This window comes from Mustela lutreola, chromosome 4 (genome assembly GCF_030435805.1).
Source record: "Mustela lutreola isolate mMusLut2 chromosome 4, mMusLut2.pri, whole genome shotgun sequence".
Classification (NCBI taxonomy): Eukaryota; Metazoa; Chordata; class Mammalia; order Carnivora; family Mustelidae; genus Mustela; species Mustela lutreola.
Window position 1 is genome coordinate 184,802,701 of NC_081293.1, and position 18,598 is coordinate 184,821,298.

The following is an 18,598-nucleotide window of genomic DNA, read 5'->3' on the forward strand; positions in this document are numbered from 1 at the left end:
TGAAGTCTCCTCTGAAGTGGGGGGTGGGGCAGGGGTGGGGCCGCTTAGGAGACTGAACCCTTGGCCAGTGGGACCTGACACTCTTCAGATAGATGGTGTCAGAATTGAGTTAAATAGGACACCAGCTGATGTCACGAGAATTGTTTGGCTGAGGGAAATTCCCGCACCTTAGGTAGAGTGTAGAAAGCTACACGGACCTATCAGCAGTTCTCTTCTGAAACGTCTTCATATCCTTTGTCCCTCTGTACAAGGGTTGTTCTTCTTACTTATTTGTGTGAACATCTGGTATATTCATAATAGTAATAATTTCATATTTATTGCAGATATTTTCCATGCTCATTGACTTGTCATTTTATGATGTTATATAGAAATGTATCTTCCCATATGGTTAAGTCCGTACAATTTTTTTTTTTTGTCATTTCAATTTGCTTTGAAGTTCCAAGTGTTCTTTCTCAGTCGTAGATCAAATCTTCACCCTTTTCTAGAGCTTTTCTTCTTTCCTTCTGTTCATTACATGTCTCGCTTGGATCCATGTGAATTTTATTTCGGTTTGTGGCGTGAGACAAGGACTTATACCAGTTTTGTTCTGTTTTCAGTTAGCTCATTGACGGCTCCAGTGCTGGTTAATGGGAAATCTTCCATGGAACTGTAATGCCACATTTTTTTTTTTAAGATTTTATTCATTTATTTGACAGAGATCACAAGTAGGCAGAGAGGCAGACAGAGAGAGAGGGGGAAGCAGGCTCCCCACTGAGCAGAGAGCCTGAGGCGGCCTCGATCCCAAGACCGTGATCTGAGCCAAAGGCAGCGGCTTAACCCACTGAGCCACCCAGGTGCCCCTGTAATGCCACTTTTATCACACATTAACTTCCTACGTGCGGCTTTTCTGAGATACTCCTGCTTCCAGCAGTCCCTCCCAGTACCCCTGGGGGGCTACCATTTGGGGGGTTGGGATCCAATTTCCCCTGTTATGTCTAGGAATCCACCTGGGAACTGGATCCGGGGATTACTTCGCTGACTCTAGCCTGCCGTGGCCATCAGAATGGTACATCTTCAAGTGATGTAGTCAGTGTAACCTGCCTGCAGGTTTGATCTTGGAATCCACGGACAGCGCGTTCTCATTAGAACTGAGAGTCCTCAGAGATTGGTACCCGGGGCTGACAGCACCTCGGCGTTCTCAGCCCTGTCAAATGACAAAATGAAAACCGTTCAGTCATGGGTTTACCCTTCCTTGATGTGAGGGACGACGAGCCGTGGATTGGGGGAGTATAATGCCTCGTGGAGCCCAGAGCGCTGGTGTAGGATTGGGGGCCAGGAGCGGATGGCCGAGAAAAGAGCAGTGTGGGAAGCCGTGGGCACGACTGGCTGGGAGGTCCCACTTTGCGGTCCCACTTTGGGTACGGCCAGCTGGCAGAAGCGCACTGGGGACTGTGCTCTGTGTGTGTGTGTGTGTGTGTTCGGTTTCCTTGACGGGTGCCTCCCAGACCGGCTGACTTGGGCTAGAACCCGGGCTGGGCCCCGCTGTGGCCTCCATGTCGTGGCCCAGCAATATGAAGGAATCCCTGGGGTCTCCCCCAGCCTAGACGTCAACAGACTTTGGGAGGGGATCCCCAGCCGCCCAGTGCTTCTGTGAGGGGAGCTGCCGTCTGTCTACTGGGCCACAGCGGGGCCATGGGGGTGCTCCCCAGGGCGGAGGGCCAGAAGGAGCCGCAGCCCCGGCTCTCTGCTCAGGCAGCCCATCCACACCAGCCCCGAGTCTGACCAGGCCAAGACCGGCTTTCTCAGGCTCCCAGATCTGGCCCTGAAGGCTGGAGGGGGAGGCCCCACAGCATTGGCTACACAGTTTAGGGGTGATTTACTTTCTCAGGGTTATTTTGTGCCTGGCTTGAAGCTCTTTCATATGTATTACAAACTCCCCAGGGAAGAACCCTCTCCTGCCCTGAGAAGACTCGGGTGAAGTTCTTGGGAAACTTAACCATCCTTTCAGCCAACTCCCTAAAGACCTCTTGCAAAGCTGAAGGTCTAGGCCTTAGTTCTGTCGCCCCCACCCCGGGGTGTAACCGCACTCAGGTAGGCCTGGGTGCTGCCCGAAGGCCCAGCCGGCAGGATGTGCGTGAGGTAATCCCAGGACTTCACTCCGTCTGTCCCAAATCCCAGGTCTGCCTGCCATCTGGGCGCCAAGCTCCTTGGGTTTGGGGGAACAGGGATGTGAGTTAAGGGAACATTTGGTTAGAAGGATAGAATTCACACTTGTCACCCTGGCCTACAAGACCCTCAGGGACTGGGGACAGCTCACCTGTCCAGACTCGTCTCGTCCCCTCTCCTCTGTCACAGGGCTGCAGGCACCCCAGCCCTAGAAATCTGTTCGTCTCCCAACCAGGTGTTTATAGCTACTGCCCTCACTCCCTGGAAGGCTCTGGAAGACTCCAGAGGGCTCTTTCACGTCCCTCAGGCCTCAAACCAAGATGTCTCCTCCCCACGCAGGCCCTCCCTGAGCCATTGATCCAGGCTAACGGCTTCCTCCTGCCGCCATCTCTCCTTTACTTCACCCTGTTTGTTTCCTTCCCAAATCTTTCCAGAAGTTACCATTATATTTTTTAAAAGTCTACTGTTGGCCTTTTCTCCCAACAAGAAAGTGAGCTCAGTGAATCCAGGCCCCTGGTTTGCCCAGAGTGCTACTGATTCCACAGGGCCTGTGACAGAGGGAACCATCCAGAATATGCCATTCATGGCATCACAAGAGGAGAAACCTTGGCCCCCTCAGTAGGAGGGGGGCTGTGGCTCTCATGACGGGATTGCAGGCGAGGGCCAGGCAGGAGACCCAACAGCCAGCGGCAGCCCTAGTCTCCAGTACTACTCGCCTTGGCCCTCTGCTTTGGTCTGGTGAACCCCAGTCTTAGCCTCCCATCAACCGGCTGCGGAGCCCCACTGCTAACCACCAGATGCAGGCGGGTCCAAGGCGCAGGCACACACGCCTTCAGAAGGAGTTTTTCGCTCTCAGAACTGTCTTTGACCTCTGCTCCCAGCTGGATCATCTGCTTGCAGGGGCGAATAAGCAGCAAAACAGATGGTCCAAGAGCCAGGTGGCATTGCTGGAACCCCAGATGCGGCCTACTCGAGCAGCTTATGTACATGGGGGTCTGCAGACCCATGATTTTGACCCCCAAGTGCAGTCTCGTGCTCTGGCCCCATTTCTGTGGGCGAAGCTGCTTTCATTGGCGCGCAGCATAAAGGACATCTGAATGTCGCACACTGCGTAAAAAGCCACTGTGGGGCCTCTCCCCTCCGCACCCCAGGCAGCTGGCCCGCACTGCACACACTTGGGAGGCACCACTGCGGCCCAGTTTTGAAAACTAAGAACCTGGGCTCGTGTTTCTGCCAAAGGAAATATGACACATTTCCCCTACTTCTTCCCTTTTTATTTTTGTCAGGGCCACACCCCAGCGGTGAACACACTGGTCCTGTGTTCAGCCCAAGGGGCCTTAGTCGGGCCAGGCCCCCTCCTCCGACAGCTAAGCTCCTCCCCTGTCAGACTGGCGGGCTTTACTCTGCTAACTTCCCTGGCTTCGCTCTCCATTCACGTGGCTCACCCGGCCTGGGGTGGGGGTGGGGGTTTGCGACACCACAGGCCCAAGCTCCCAGACCTGCGCCGGGGTGGGCCGGCTCTACGTCCCCGTCACACAGGGACGTTGCTGAAGACCCTTCCAGGACTGCAGGTCCTCGGGGGGGAGCTCTGCTTCTGTCTCCTCTAGTGTCTGACCGCTGCCGGGCTGTGGTGCTCTGGGCTTAACTTCTAGGAGTTTCCATTTCCTCTCTCTGGTAATAATAATTAAAATAGTACTTACTAGGTAATGTTCCACATGCTGAAGATAAATTCACCTCATTTAATTCCTACAACGTCTACAAAATAAGTTCTAGTAGACCCATTTTCCAGATGAGAATACCGGGCCCTGGGATGTTAAGTAATACAGATGGTAAGCGGTCAGCCTGGGATTTGACCCCAGGACACGCAGCTGCCACGTCTGTGCCCAGAAGCCTTAGCCCACGTTGTCTCCTCTACGTGAAGGACAAACACGGACAATGGTGCACCCCGGGCCTCAGCAGGCTCGTGCCGGGCTGGGGGGAGGCAGGTTCCACAGTGATGACGACCAACCTGCCTGACAGATGTCACCATCCACCTGCTGTGGGGAAGTGGGGAAATGGGGAAGTGCCTGACCTTTACTGAGCCTCAGGCTCTCCTCTGGAAAACGGAGATCAGGACCACAGAGCGGCTCCCCCAGGGCTCTTGTGAGAACTTAACAAAGCAGTACTTTCCCCATGCTCGCTCAGAGTAAATGCCCCCGAGATGCTGGTCTGTTTCTAACTACGAGCAAGGTCTCAGCCAAATTAGATTTGCTTGCTCTACGCCTTCCACTGACCAGAGAGAATTCTCAGGGCAAGCTCTGCTCGCTCCTTTCTCTGCCAAAGGAAATAGGACACATTTCCAGCTTTCTTAAATCATTAATGAACAGGAAGGCCGGGAGGTGAATTTTTAACTGATAACCACCTAGTAACCCACCTGTTTTCTCTTTCAAGCTTCTGTTCAGACAACAAAGTGATACCGTCCAGGTTCTACCGGGCAGTCCCGTTGGCTCTGGCTGTGCTGGGCAGGCGTGGGGGGCGGGGGCCACTGCCCTTGACCCCAGCTGTGCCCACATCTCGTGCGTCCTCCTCTCCGTGTTCAGCTCTGGAAGCTGGTGGCTCAGAGAACAGATCTGAGAAAGAGAGGACATTCTTGTAGAGAGCCCACATTTAGGAAATGGGAAGAACACAAGGGCCAGAAGGAGGAGAACCAGGACAGAGGAGTGGGCAGGAAAAGTAAACATGGCCGGGAGTTTGATCACCTCGGTGTGCTGTTGCCTCAGCCCATTCAGTCATTCACATGTCCCTCGGTCGCTGAGTGTCTGCCTTGTGCCTGGTGGCCCTGGGGGTTGGAGACATAACAGTGAAAGATAGATTTTTGGTAGATAAACAGCCAGTCAGCTAACTAGGAATACATGAAAATGAGCGGGAGACGAGTCCTGGCCCTCATGGAGTTTACATCCGAGTGGGGGTTGTGACGAGAAAAGGTTGAGAATGGGAGAGGGCTGCAGAGAGGGCGGGCAAGGGGCCCCGGGAGCACCAGAGGCTGCTGTGGGGGCGGGGGGGGGGGCAGTCAAGGTGAAGATGCAAGGAGTGGGGAGTGGTCTGGCCTCCCCGGGAAAGCAACATTGGTGCACAGAGACCCAAGGGAGGCGAGGGAGGGAGACCTGTGACAACAGAAGAGCATTCCAGACAGAGGTACTAGCAAGTGTCAGAGCCCTGACTTGCCTCAAGTTCTTGGAAAATACAGCAGAAGCCACCTTAGTGGAAGCTGGGGGGTGGTGGGGGGAGGTGGGGAGGGAGCAAGACTAGTAGGAGACGTCCGGTTCCTAAAGGAGCAGGAAGAAGGCCAGGTGATTGTTCATGCTGCCACGAAAGGCGGCACCCTTGGTAGCAAAGTTACCCTTCGTAGCACGTTCCAGAAGACGCACAACCCCCCAGGGAGAGCAGAGGTTAGTGTTCCTGGGGGATTAAGTCGGAGGTCCCGGAATGCAGGGCGCACGCTCCTGGAGGGGCCACTGTCTATGGGTTCCCGATGACCCACCGTGGGCCACACTCCAAGGGCTCACTGAACACCTAGCGAGAACAGACCTCCCGCGGGTGCTGGACAAACGGTCATCGGGCATGAAAGACGTGCAGGGGCGCTCGGTGAGGCCCCCTCGGGGCGTCCTGAGGGACGGGGACAGGTGGGAATCGGGGAGATGGTGAGAGCCCTCAGCCCCAGCTCTGCGGAATGACTGCTCTGCGTACTGGATGTCATGAGTCTGTGGGCAGGAAGAACGAATTGAAAAAAAAAAAAAAAAAGGATGAGGGTGGGTCTTTTTGGTTGTTTTTATATAAGACAAAATAGAGGAGAAGGGAGTTTTGTGGGAATCTCGATCATTGGCACAAGATGAAAATGTAATACTGAGAGCCATGAGTAGAGCAGGGACAATAGAGAAGCCGTAAGTAAGTGCGGGGTCCGTGTCGATGAAGCTGCGGGTCCTTTAGCGGATCACAGAGAGGGGCCAAGCACGCTCCGGAGATGGAGACCAGAGCTACCGACCCTCCTCTGTGGAAGGGGACGAAGGGACTGGGACCGTTTGTAAGGTTTCCTTTGACTCTACGACTCAGGAGAGGACATTTCGGTGGTCTTGAGAAGCAAGTGCCCATGGCAGGAGGTGGTGGTTCACCCCCATTCACCTCAGCATTAGTTCTAGTCTGACAAAATAATGTCGAACAACGTAACCTACACAGATGTCCTCGTGCTATCATGGTGTTTACGAAGCAGGATACAAACATATTTACGCAAGCCCAACTGTGTAAAACAATGTTATGGAAGGAAATGTGCTGTTAAGAAGAGTTGTTTCTTCAATCTGAAGTTACAGGTGATTTTTAGTCATTTGCATATTTTTCTAGTTTTCTTCGATCGGCATCTATTGCTTTATTATAAACGGGGAAAAGTTCAGCTAAAAAAGAGCAGCAGTGACTCAGCAGTCTGCTGGGTTCCCCTCTGAAGGAAGCAAGGCTTACTGTGAAAGGGAATGAAAAAGCTCATGGCGGCGAGAATGTGACTGCTAGGATCGTTAAAGGCCAAAAAAGCTAGGATGGGCTCCTGGTGCAGCAGAGGAGAGGGCCACAGGCTTTTGCAGCCGAACATCCATCTGCGTTCATTTGGAGACGTTTAGACAAAGAAGCTAGAACCAGCCTCCAGCCTTAGTCCACGAGGTCCTGAAGCCTGTCCAAGTGTCCCACAGGACACAGGACACGAGCAGCAGGAGGCCCAGCACTGTGCACCCCGGGGGCCGAGACACCAAACACAGCCCGCCCCTCACCTCAAGCAGCTTTGCTGGCTTGTTAGGAGACGTGCCTGAGATTCCTAACGGATGCCCCAGGGCCCTTCCTCCCTCCCTTCCTCATTCATTCATTCATTCAAAAGTTCCTAGTGTGTATCACCCCACATTTGGGACAAAACGGAGAGCAAACTAGAGGGAGCCGGTGTCCGGAGGATTTAGAGGCAGAAAGCAGGGTCGGACTTCAGCAGTGGGGTGGGGGGTGCCTGAGCACAGCAAGGGTGGAGAGCACAGGGAGCAGGCCCCCCCTCGGAGAGAAGTGCAAGTTCAGAGTGGCACCAGGGGGCCGTGACCCCGAACTCCAGGCGAAGGAGCTGCGACTGAACTCTGCGCCTGTGACGGGGGGAGAAGAGACGCCAGGGGCGACCACCTTCTCCGCAGACCCACTTCTGGGCTTCCCAGCTGCAGTTTGTTTCTCTCTCGGCTGAGAACCTACCAAAGGGCAGTTGAGGAAGAGAGAGATCAAAAACAAAGGCGAGGCTGGCACTCCCACCCCTTCCAGAGGCCAAGTCTGTGGCATGGAGGGGGCGGGGCTGTCTTCTAGTCGAAAATGCTTAATAATAGCGATTTCTTTTTTAACCCATGTGTAATGGCCGGAAACAGGGGCAGCAAGAGGGAGCATTCAGATGAAGCCACCCCTGCTCCCCACCTCTGGGTCCAAGGCAGCGGAGGCAGGTCAGACCTCACTTTCTGCAGCACACTTGTTCAAATCAGGGTTCCAGCCCTGGAAATCCTCTCCACACCCTGATACCTAAACCCACTAAAAACACAGATACAGGTTTTTACAAGCATTTGTTAAATACCCCAAACCATACAAAACACCCTCCTGCTGGGGATTCCCTGCCTCCCCCTGTCCCGTACCCCCCACGCCCTCTACACCTCAGGCCAGACTGGTGAGAACCCCCATTATGCTAATCTCACAACACCGGGCCTAAAGACACCTTTATCTTACCTGGTAAGTCTTGCTGTCACAGCACAAAGCTCCAACTGCATTCAAACGGCCTCGGCCTCCAGTTTTCATTAATTCAGGCCTCCCAGTATCCCAGTACACACTACGGAAGGAGGGGGGAAGGAGGGGGCCTCCTCCCTCGGGGATAGCCCTGCGCTCTCCCATCTCCGAGCTCCCCTGGAGAAGCCATGGGCGGGGGGCCTGTGTGCAGGTGCTCACAGGCTCAAAGCCTCATTGCCCTCACAGCTTGATGTTTCTGTTCTATTGGGCCCCAGCCTCACCCCCAGGCAGTGGCCCCCGCTCTCTGCCAAAGGAGTTGCTGATAAATCTTTATTCTCCGTGTTTGTCCTCTGAAGGCAGCCACCTGCTAGAGTGAATGATTGTGACCTTCCAGGTTCACATGTTGGAGCCTAAGCTCGGAGTGATGGTATCAGGAGGTGAGGCCTTCTGGGAGGTGATTAGATTCACAGCAGAGCCCTCGTGGAAGAGCCCCCCGAAGAAAATCAAGAGACCCCAGAGAGCTCTCTTGTCCCTTCCATCCTGTGAGGACACAGCCAAAGATGTCCGTCTATGAACCAGGAGGTGGGCTGACCAGCCATCAATCAGCCAGTACCTACCTCTCGGACGTCCCAGCCTCCAGAGCCGAGTCTGCTGTTTCTAAGCTGCCCAGTCTGTGGTGTCTGGTGCAGTGGCCCAGGGACACGAGGACAGTCCCCCCTCCCTCAGGCCGGCCCCATATCCTGTTCCCAAGTACGAGTCCTTTCTCTCCCTCTGGGCACTTTCTGTTCTTGCAAAACAAATAAGGGATGTGGTCAGACACCCCTTCCTTCCAGTCAGCTGTGGGAAAGAGGGAGGGGCTGCTCCTCCCCGGGGACCCTCCAGACGCTACCCTCCGGCTACACCAGTGTCCCTGGCACTGGATGTCACTCTGGTTTGTCCCCAGCACCTGGTGTCTTCTAAGGCCGGCAGCATTGAGTTCCAGAGCTCTGGGCCGTCATTCCGGTGTTTGCAAACACAAAGGTATTGTATGCAGACGACTGCTGTAGAGGCCAATTTGGAGGGGTCCTTTGAGGTAAACACGGTTTGAAAAGATTTTTCAAAACACGATGAGGAAGGTGTATATTGCATTTAAGTCTTCTGCAGGTCAGCTGGGCAATAAAATCACTAAAAAATATTACTGCCTTTGACGCAGGGACCGTACTCTTAGAGATCTAGCCTAAGGAAAAACCAGAATCCTACAAGTATCTTCCCTGACTATCACTTGTAACAGTGAAAAATGGAAACAAGTTGTCTGACAGGGGCACGGATAAATCTATGACAGGAGCTAATACGCAGCCATTAGTCATGGTTTTGAGAACTACTTAACAGCTTTGAAAACAGGTTCACAGTATCCAGTGAGAAGATCATTATGGTCAACCGGTATGATTATTTTAAAAATATACCAGCACATAGGAAACAAAATATTGGTAGAAAATTAACAGTGCTTCTATGTATGTGGTGAGATAAAAGGCTATTTTTTATATTTTTTCTCTTTAAAAATTATTTTCCAAGATTTCTAGAATTACTGTTGTCAGGAAAAAACGGTAGACACTTTAGAAAGTGTCTAAAGTAGGGAGTAGGACTGTGTGATTGCATTACCAGGTGGCCTCTTGTCTTCACGCGTCCGGACTCCCAGCGCAGGGCTGGTGGGCTCACCGGACAGGACATCGAGCAGGGCTCTTCAATCCCAGCTCACATGAGGGCACGCTGTAGAGCTTCCAGAACAGTCAGTGCCTGGCCCCAGCCACAGAAGTTCTGATTGCACTGGTCGGGGTCCCACTGGTGGTGGTTCTTCCAGCTCCCGGTGGTGCCGCTGTTGCCCTGAGACCCGTGGATCCCTGTGCCTGTAGCACTGTGCCCCTCTTCAGGCCCCCAAGGACCTGTTGGCTTCTCCTTCACCCCCGCCAAGCCCTCCCTCGTCAGGATCTGAGAAACCCCCTCACAGACGTTTCCAGTGGTTTGTGGTGTCGGAAGTGCAGCCAAGCCCCTGTTCAGAGGGCCTCAGTGAGCCCATGTCAGGCCCTCCCAGCTGCCCGGGGTGGGGGAAGGGGCTTCCCCTGAGCTCGGCCCAGGGAGGCCGCTGAGGACTCACCGAGTGGGTCCTGCCTGGAGGTTCCCTCCAACTTCTTCTTCCACTGGGGTTGGAAGGAAGGTTGCCATAGGTGTTTACGGAATTCCAGAAGGGAGAACGTGAGCTTGTGAGGACGCCGGGAGGGAGACTGGGCCCTGACGGATGTGACTTCCCTCAGGTCACAGGAAGGCGGCCGCGCGAAGGGCAGGAGAAAATGACCGTCCCTGGGCCAAGGCGGAGTGAGCAGCTGCTGTTCCTGGGCCTCCTGGCCGTCGCGGCGGTGGTCATCTCCCTGCTGTTCTACGCTCTGCTCTGGAAGGCTGGCAACCTCGCGGACTGGCCCAACCTCAGAATCGGCTTCTACAACTTCTGCCTGTGGGACGAGGGCACTAGCTCCCTGCAGTGCCACCAGTTCCCTGAGCTGGAGGCCCTGGGCGTGCCGCGGGTCGGCCTGGCCCTGGCCAGGCTGGGTGTGTACGGGGCCCTGGTCCTCGCGCTCTTTGTCCCCCTGCCTCTCTTCCTGGCCCGGCGCAACGGCAGCGAGGGAGAGTGGCAGCTGGTGGTGGGCTTCCTGGCCATGTCCTCTCTGCTGCTGGCTGGTGGCCTGGGCCTCTTCCTCACCTACACCTGGAAGTGGCTCAGGCTCTCCCTCCTGGGGCCTGGGTTTTTAGCTCTGGGCACTGCCCTGGCCTTACTTGTCCTCTTGCTTATGGCCACAGTCATGTTCTCTCAGAGGGCGGAGGACAAGAGCAAGCTGGACAGCTTCTAGTTCTATCTAAAGGCTTGTATGATTGCAAGAGTTCAGTTTGAACCATGCTCAGAGAAGGTGCCAGAAAATTGAGGGGCTAGTGTGTCTTCTCAGCCTGGTTCATAGGGAATGCTGATCTCAAGCCCTAGCAAATGGGCCCCACCCCAGAGAAAGGGGAGTACCCAGTGTCCAGAAGGCCAGGAGGCAGCAATGGTGGGACAACCTTTGTGCAGGGTTGTCCTTCCTGTGGGATTTCTGAGGTTCCCAAGGACACCCCCAGACCACGTAGCTCCTTGTCCAGAGAACTCCTGCTCTAACACACTGATCTGAGCAAGCCATTCGTACCTTGTCCTCAGGAGAACAGGGAGAGAATTGCCCTCATGAGGCCTGATTGCCAGGGTAATTGGCCAGATATCAGACTAGAACCCAGGAAAGGTTTATGTCAACAAACGGGGAACATTATGAGAGAGAGAGCGTGCCTCAATGTCCCATGGGGCGCTGGTTAGCAAGCTCCGGGGTATGACGTGCGGAGCCCTTCTCCCAATACCGCTCCCGAAGGCCCAGGAGGGACCCCTTGAGGGACTCACCGCAGACAGAACCCGTGGGCACAAACAGAAGCCTCGGAGGCTTTGAGGGCTCTCCTGGAAAGGCTCCTGGACCTGAGCCAGATGCCACGGGGCAGCAGTGGGCAAATCATTCCTCGCACGTGCCCTGGGAGTCGGGAACAGAACGCGCCAGATCCCAGGGCAGGAGAGGAAGGCGCACGGAGCCGTACCCCGGACGGACGTACAGAGGCTGCACCTCCCTCTTCCCTCCTCCACCGCAACTGCACCAAGGATAAAAGCACAACCTTCGCCTTGGGGGACTGTATTTCTCCGCACCTGCACAGCCGAAAACCCGACAGCGAACGACAGCCCCATTCCACGCCTGTCCGGAGCCACCCCGAACAGAGACAGAAATGCTGACTCCGGCGGGATCTGGTCCGCCGCCTCCTGAGGACTCCCGGGCCACTCTTGCTTCACAACTGCCCCGGGGCCGAGGCTGAGCCGCCCGAGGGGAAGAAGGCGGCAGTGCGGCGGGCAGAGGCCTTCCCGTCCGGAGCCCAGGCCGAGCAGGGCACCGCGGGCGGGACACCTGCCTCCCGGGCTGCACAGGTGAGGGGAACCCGGTTCAGAACAAGCTTCCTCTGCAGGGAAAGATCACGCTGACGAAACGGTCAGGCTTCCCGGGAACTTTGCAGCCGTACTCTTTCTTCTTTCAAAGTTACTAAGTTGACTCTTTGGTTCCAATAAGTGTGACCCCCATGTCCACCTTTCCCTGAACCTGGGAAGTGAATAAAGTCAGACCCTCCGAGCAGAGGATGCTCAGTGCAGAGAGAAATTCTAACAGAAGCTCATCTTGGCTCCTCCTTTTCACACACTCGGCGTGACAGGTCCCAAGGCCCAGAGCCTCCTGGGCTTCCCCTCCGCGGTGCATCTGCCAGCCCAGGGAGGGGAGGGCCGGGCGGCGTCGGCATCCTTGGGCAGGTCCCGGGCCGGGAGGGAAAGCCAGCTTCCTCCAGCGGCCTGTGTAAGAGTCTTGGGGAGTCTGTCCCTTAGCTGAAAAATATTTCCCTGACGTATTTTAACATGTCCTCATCGTCCGCAGGGCTCCCGCTGCACGCAGAGTCAGACCCCGGGGGCCCCTGAGGAGGGCTAAGGCCTGGAGGAAGGGCGTCTTTCCCGATGTCTTCATCCTCACTTCTACTCCCAGGAGATCCTGGTGACGACGCTGAGCGGATTGGGGACAGCTCTGGCTTATCAGCGCCCACCAGTGTTGGAGACTCCAAGGGCTTTTCCTGTTTCCGGGCCTGCGGGAGTAGGAGATATGACAGGCAAAACAGACGTTATGTTATTTCCCACGTGAATGTGTGGGTTTATCCATCGGCGAGGCAGACGCCACTGTGAAGCCAGTGTGTGACCGGGTCAGGCCCCACTCCCCCATCAGAGCCTCTCCTCCGGCCGCCCTCCCTCCGGGCCCCCACAGCTCCCGTACAAGTCAAGACCAATGTGGGACAGACGTGGGCAGGGGCCTGAGGAATACCAGAGTGGAAAAGAAAAACAGGAAAAACATCTGGAAAGGCAGGGGTGACAGAATGGAAAGAGCAGGGGATACAAACTTGCATGTGGGCATGAGCTCTGTCACTTATTGGCTGTGTAACTAAGGAGACATCCCTGGGCCTCAACTTCTTTATCCGTAAAATGGGGATAATATCTGAAATAATGGTCACCAGGTGATGGCAAGGATTAAATGAGACAATAACTTACAAAAGTACCCCGTCAACTACACAACACTAAGGCGGTACAATTACTATTTGCCTCAGAAGCCAGGAGACGTGGGTGGCTGTGGGCTAAGGAGAAGTACAATGGTACGAAGTCACCTCACCCAACTGAGACCCTGCAGAGAACATAAGTAGTTCAAGGCTTCCCGTGCCCTCCACCCGCCAGCACAGTCAGCCCAGACACAGCAGCTCTCCTTCCCACGGCTGCTCCCTCCGCAGGTGTCCAGCCCCAAACATTAAGTCCCACCTCACACGGGGAGAGGCCAAGGGGAGCGCGACCTTGAGAGAAGTGCTAGAAAAGGGCCAGGTGGGGGAAATGGGATGACAGGTGATAGGGGTCCCCAAGGCCACCTGAGAACGCAGGATGTCTCTTTTATTGCCTCTCACCAGGGCCCAGTCCAGTTTCTGGTCCCAAGAGTAAGAAGAGACACAGTTGACTTTACCTCAACCAGGATCCCCAGGGCGACGTCTACCATTTCAGCTTCATTCATGCAGTACACGGTCCTCGCTGTGGCAAGTCTGAAAGGAAGTCATAATGCTAGAATGGGGACACATGGGTCTCAGGTCTCACGAGAGGGAAGAACATGAAAGAGTCCTGTCCCTAGGCCTCCCCACCCGCTGCCGCCTTCCAGTCTGAAGGAGGGCATGATGGCCAGTTCCTGACAGCCAGTGCCCCCCGCACAACCGACACCAGCTGATCAAACAGATCATCAGGCCAAGACGTGACTGACGCCCACCTACACCCATGAGCACAGAACAGGACTGTAAGTCAGAAGGGATGTGGGTCAGTTAGGACAGCACAGAAAAGGAAAAGCCAAGGAGGGGGCACTGTAGTGCCCAATCTAGGAGAATGCAGGGACCCCCCCCTTCCTGGCAGCTTGAAGGCTCCCCCAAATTACCACCATTCAAATAGCTGCCCCCACAGCTTCTGACTACACACCGGCCCAGTGACTGCTCCTCTGTCTGTCCCTGAAGATCCGCCCACGGGAGACTGGACCCTGGTCCACTCAGCTTGACCACTGGGGGGTCACAATTTTTGGTGCAAATGAAGAAAGTGGCATTTTGGACAACTGGCATCTCTGAGCACTTGGCTAACGTGTACACGCCAGAGGGGAGCACCACCTGGGAGCTGAACCTTGAGGGCCTGGCTGGGGAGATGCACCCGCAGAGCCGGGGCCTGTGAGGGGTGGGCCCACTTCACCCCCCCAGACCGTGCACCTGCGAGCTGAAGAGGTTTCTGCCAGGCTGAAATACCCACCCACCTCCCTGCTCCACCAGCACCGGAAGGCTCAGCCCCAGCAACTGTGATGCCCCCAAGCCCTCCCTTCTCCTGATTTCTCGGGAACGCCAGCCGGAAGTTGTCCCACCTTGCTGTGGCAGCCCCCTGAGCTGCCGGTCTCCTCCCCTTGGGGGTCTTCACTGCCACCTTTCTCTTCTCGGCCTCCTGGGCTGTCATCCATGTGGGAAGGACCCTCTTTTTATCCCCAGATTTTAAGTCTCCCATCTCTCTTTTCTCTCCTGAAGAAGAGTCAGGGGCCAGGCTTAATGACTTGCGTTTCGAATTCAGGACAGCAAACTCCACTCTCATCACACCAGGAATTTCAGGTCTGTGTGTCACACTGCATGGGAGTCACACTGCAATTCCTACAAAGAACAAAGTCCAGTGAATTCTAAGAAGTTAGGATACTTCCCGTCAGCCACTGTAATTACTGGTCAGGACAGGCCACAGGTTAGCGGGGCAAAGAGCAGGGCCCAGGACACTAAGACGGGCCACTCTCCTTCTTCCTATCATCCAAGATGCTTGCTGACCCCAGGGTGCCCTGCCTCTCCTACCCTTAACCTATCTCTCCCTCATCTCCCCAAATCCAGACTTTCCATTTCCTCTACCTTGGTGTGGTTACAGAGAACCCCAAGTCCATTTTGATCCCTGGGAAGGTTGAATCAACCAACCAACCAACACCCCCTCCCTTAATCCGAAGGTACTTCTGACTGGCCAGATTTTAGCTGGCTCCGGGATGGGAGAATCCCAAAGACCCAAGGGCAGCCTCTCATCTAACGGTCTCTCTTCTCCCCTCCCCCTAAAGCTCAGTCCCCACCCTGGGGCTCAAAGGGTACAAGTTGAACCCTTCCACTTGCCAGCCAACCCTGAAAGCAGCTCAGGGCTCCGCCTAGGGAGGACTTTACTGGAATAGAGTTTGCCTCAAAAAGGGTCAGCCACAAATAAAGGACCCCTCTCTGAATCACAATCATTTATTGTTCATCTAGAAGGCTGATTACAACTTAAAAACAAGCAGAACGTCATCCTAACCTGTCTGGCCAGAGGACAGACCTTGGCCAAGGTGCCCCGCTGCTGTCAGAATTCAGGCTAAGGTAATAGTCGTTCCCACAACTAAGGAGCGACATCCATTCGACCCCAAGGCAGTTATTATCAAACCCATTTTACAAACGAGGAACTGACTGCATGTGCACAAGGTTTCAAAGAAGTCTGAAATGGCCAGCCAGGGCTCGCAGCCGGGTCCGGCAGGCCAAACCCTGTGCCTAACCGACGCCACGCTGCCGGGGCTCCAAGGAGCGCAGAGGCCCGGCGGGGAGGGCCGGGAAGCCGGAAGGAGCCCGCGCTACCTGGGGAAACCCAGCCCCGCACGCTCGGGATGCGCTCGGCACCCCCCCAAGCCACCGCCCGCCGCTGCCTCGGGGACCCTGCACCGCCCCGGCTGCCCCGGCCGCGGCGGGAGGACTGCCAACCTGCGGGGGCGAGAGTGGAGGGGAGGCACGTGGACCTGCACGCGGCGCCTGGCTGACCGCGGGACCGAGTCCGCCCGCACGCTCGCTCGCGGCCCGGGGGCTCGGGGCACGGGGACAGGGCGGAGCTCCGGCCGGCCGGCGCGAGCCTCCCGCCGGGGCTTCCCGCCCCGCCCCGCGCGGCCTCGGCACTTCCGGCCCCGGCCGCTGCCCGCGCGGAGAGCCGGCGCGCCCCCTGCAGGCAGCTCGCTCCGTGGGCGTCCCCGCCAGACACGGACTCGCCTGCGTTCCGGCGGCCTGACCGTCTCTCCCGGACCAAACTGGGCTGCAGCTCCTCTGAGCTGTCATCTAGGCCCCGCCTTTGGAGCGTCCCTGCCTCCTTCTGCATTGTGCAGTTTTAGCAAGCATCCTACCAAGCCATTTTAGCCAGGACCCCCCAGCCCCAATCCTGACTGCCTTCACATTTGGGCGGGCTCCTCATCTTTCACCATCTTCCAGGTGATGTCTGATCACTGAGCTTGCCTTCAGCAAGAATCCTAGCGCTGAGTTTAGCCAGAGCCCTCCTCCCTCGACCCTCCATACTCCTCGTGTTTCCTCTTAGCAACTTTCCATCCACTGCCCCCACCCTGCTCCTTAGCTATCAAGTCCCTTCTCCTGGCTGTATCCAGAGTTAAGACTGATGGCTCTCCCCTACTACAAAACCCCACTGTAGTACCCGCCCCTGAATAAAGTCTGCCTTGATGTTTTTAACAAGTGTCACGAATGATTTTCTATTTAATAGAATATTTTTTTCTTTAACAGTCCCCGAACACGGCTCCACTGGAGGTCTGCTAGGCAGTCTTTATTAGGGCCCCCCAAGGGAGAAATTAGGATGGGGGAGGAGGGTCTGCCTTTTTTAAAGCTCAGGATTCCCATAGGGATCAAGGTCAACTCTCCCTGGTGGGGCTCCACATCCCAGGGGGAGGGGGACAAGGTGAGCCCCTTGGGTGCAGGAAAAGAAAGCCTGTTCATATGTCATCTTAAAGGAAGTAGGTGTCACTAATACTCAACATTCAGATCGGTGGCCAGGGGCTCCCTCTTCGAGCAAGAGCTCCACAAAGCTTCCCAGGTGTCCTCGGTGGTCTGTGTTCAGCCTGGTGCGGAGCACTAACGGGGACACGTGGAGCTAGCATCTAGTTTTAGTTAAAATCAAAACTCAGCTTACAGCAAAGAAACCTCCAGGTCACAGACATGACAAAACTCACAAGCACAAGCAGTCACAGGTGAACCTTCTTTTGCCGCACTTCAAGATAAAAGGATGATCAGAACTGACTGACCCCAAAATGTGCCATTATCAAGACAGCCCTTTGAACTGTGATTTATAACAAATCCGCTAATGGTAATTACCCTCCATACCCAAGAGGTGCACAACAGGGGAGCTCCAGCCCAAGCTTGGGGAGTCAGGACCCTGAAGCTCTCTTCCAGTTGTGTGGCGCTTGGGGTTTCTAAAGGGCTTTCACCCGCTGGGCCGGGAATGTTTCACTCAATCAAGGCTTAAGGAGATTAATCCATGGTTTCAAGTCACAAAATCAACCCATTGTGCACTAGGGTCATCTAGCTGCAGGCTGAGCCTGAACTCTGCCTCCAGTCTTTTCCGGAGGGCAACACTGGGCAGGCCCTGCTTCTCTGGTTCTGCGAAAAGTATTAGAACTGCTGACCTCCAGGGTCCTCTGCTCTCAAGCTGTGAGCCAGGCAAACCCAGGTCTAACTGGTGAAGCATTGTTTTGTTGTGTGAATAAAGGAACAGGAAATACTTATTCTTAGTGGAATCGCTGACTCCGTATTTGTCTCCCTAAAACCTCTTCCCATCACCGGCTGAAATATGAGGTCTGAGGAACAGGAAACCTTCGCATCTGCACGAGCAGCTTTCTGTTTGAAGGGAGAGAAGTCCAAGTGGGAACAGAAAGCCGGAGCTGTGGGATCTGGACAGGCTGAAGTCAACAGCTAAAGTGCTTTGAAAGCCATGTTCCCAGGCCTGGCAGAGGCAGTAAGCACAGAGCAGAGAGCTCGGACAGCAAGGCAGAGGCTCTCAAGCAGCCCAGGCTAGAGCCAGGAGCCACACACATACCAGATATGCAGGCTGGGGAGGGGGGTGGTCCTGAGCTACACTGGCTTGACAGCTTCCCCATAACCTGCCCTTGCCCAAAAGAATGGGAGGAGTCTTGCTGGGGTTCTGGGCAGGTGCCGAGCAGCTCTTGTGAAGGAGAAGGAAATTCAAGTCTTGATGTGACTGACCGCAGGATGAAAGCTCATCCTGGAGGGTCTGGGTGGCCCAGGGAGGAACGCCAGGATGAATGTGGCTTGACCAGCACTCAGGATGGAGTGAAGGCTGGAGAGAAACGGGCCAGGAGAGGGCAGGTTTGGCCACTTGTATTTGCTAATTTCAAAAGGTCAGAGGTGAATGGGATTTGGGTTTTTTCTGTTTTGTTTTTAGTCAGTGTTGTGGTTTTGTTTTGTGTTTTCAGGCAGTGTGTTGTGGAACCCCACAGAATCTCAAGCGAAAGCCAAAACAAAAGGGAGGTGAATGTCCAGCCCAGAACATAAAGGAAAAGAGAGAAGACAAAGCTTTTCAGGAGTTCTTTGTTTCATTGCAATCCTTAAAGACATTCCGGTAGCTGTGGAGACCATATTGAGAAGAGAATGGGTAATAAAGAGAAACTGAAACAAAACTTCGAGGTTAAACAGTGAATTCTCTCACTCAAATGAAACACATGACAGCTTCTTAAATGTCCTACAG

The 18,598-nt window shown here is 55.0% G+C and overlaps 2 protein-coding genes across 8 annotated transcripts; one reads left to right on the forward strand and one right to left on the reverse strand.

The window, feature by feature from the left end:
- Positions 1-659: 659 nt before the first annotated feature.
- CYREN (cell cycle regulator of NHEJ) lies at positions 660-18,278 on the reverse strand. Of its 7 annotated transcripts, none has more exons than XR_009353004.1 (7): positions 15,826-18,278; positions 14,448-14,724; positions 13,524-13,599; positions 11,642-12,609; positions 4,884-4,963; positions 4,559-4,754; positions 660-1,183 (listed from the first exon to the last, which is right to left on the reverse strand). XR_009353004.1 is itself a non-coding variant. In XM_059171929.1 (4 exons), the coding sequence occupies exons 2-4, from the start codon at positions 14,666-14,668 to the stop codon at positions 12,355-12,357; spliced, it is 552 nt and encodes a 183-aa protein (XP_059027912.1). In that variant the 5' UTR covers positions 14,669-14,724; positions 16,873-18,278; the 3' UTR covers positions 11,612-12,354. The 7 variants fall into 7 exon arrangements, 5 of the variants coding, with proteins under 5 accessions (XP_059027912.1, XP_059027911.1, XP_059027913.1 ...); XR_009353005.1 differs by lacking the exons at positions 660-1,183; positions 11,642-12,609; positions 13,524-13,599; positions 14,448-14,724; positions 15,826-18,278 and adding exons at positions 3,686-3,816; positions 5,713-7,385; positions 7,603-8,967; positions 9,541-9,648; positions 10,034-10,173; XM_059171929.1 differs by lacking the exons at positions 660-1,183; positions 4,559-4,754; positions 4,884-4,963 and having other exon boundaries at positions 11,612-12,609; positions 16,873-18,278.
- On the forward strand, positions 10,227-12,151 carry TMEM140 (transmembrane protein 140). Its single transcript, XM_059171927.1, has one exon. The coding sequence runs from the start codon at positions 10,227-10,229 to the stop codon at positions 10,779-10,781; it is 555 nt and encodes a 184-aa protein (XP_059027910.1). The 3' UTR covers positions 10,782-12,151.
- Positions 18,279-18,598: the final 320 nt, after the last annotated feature.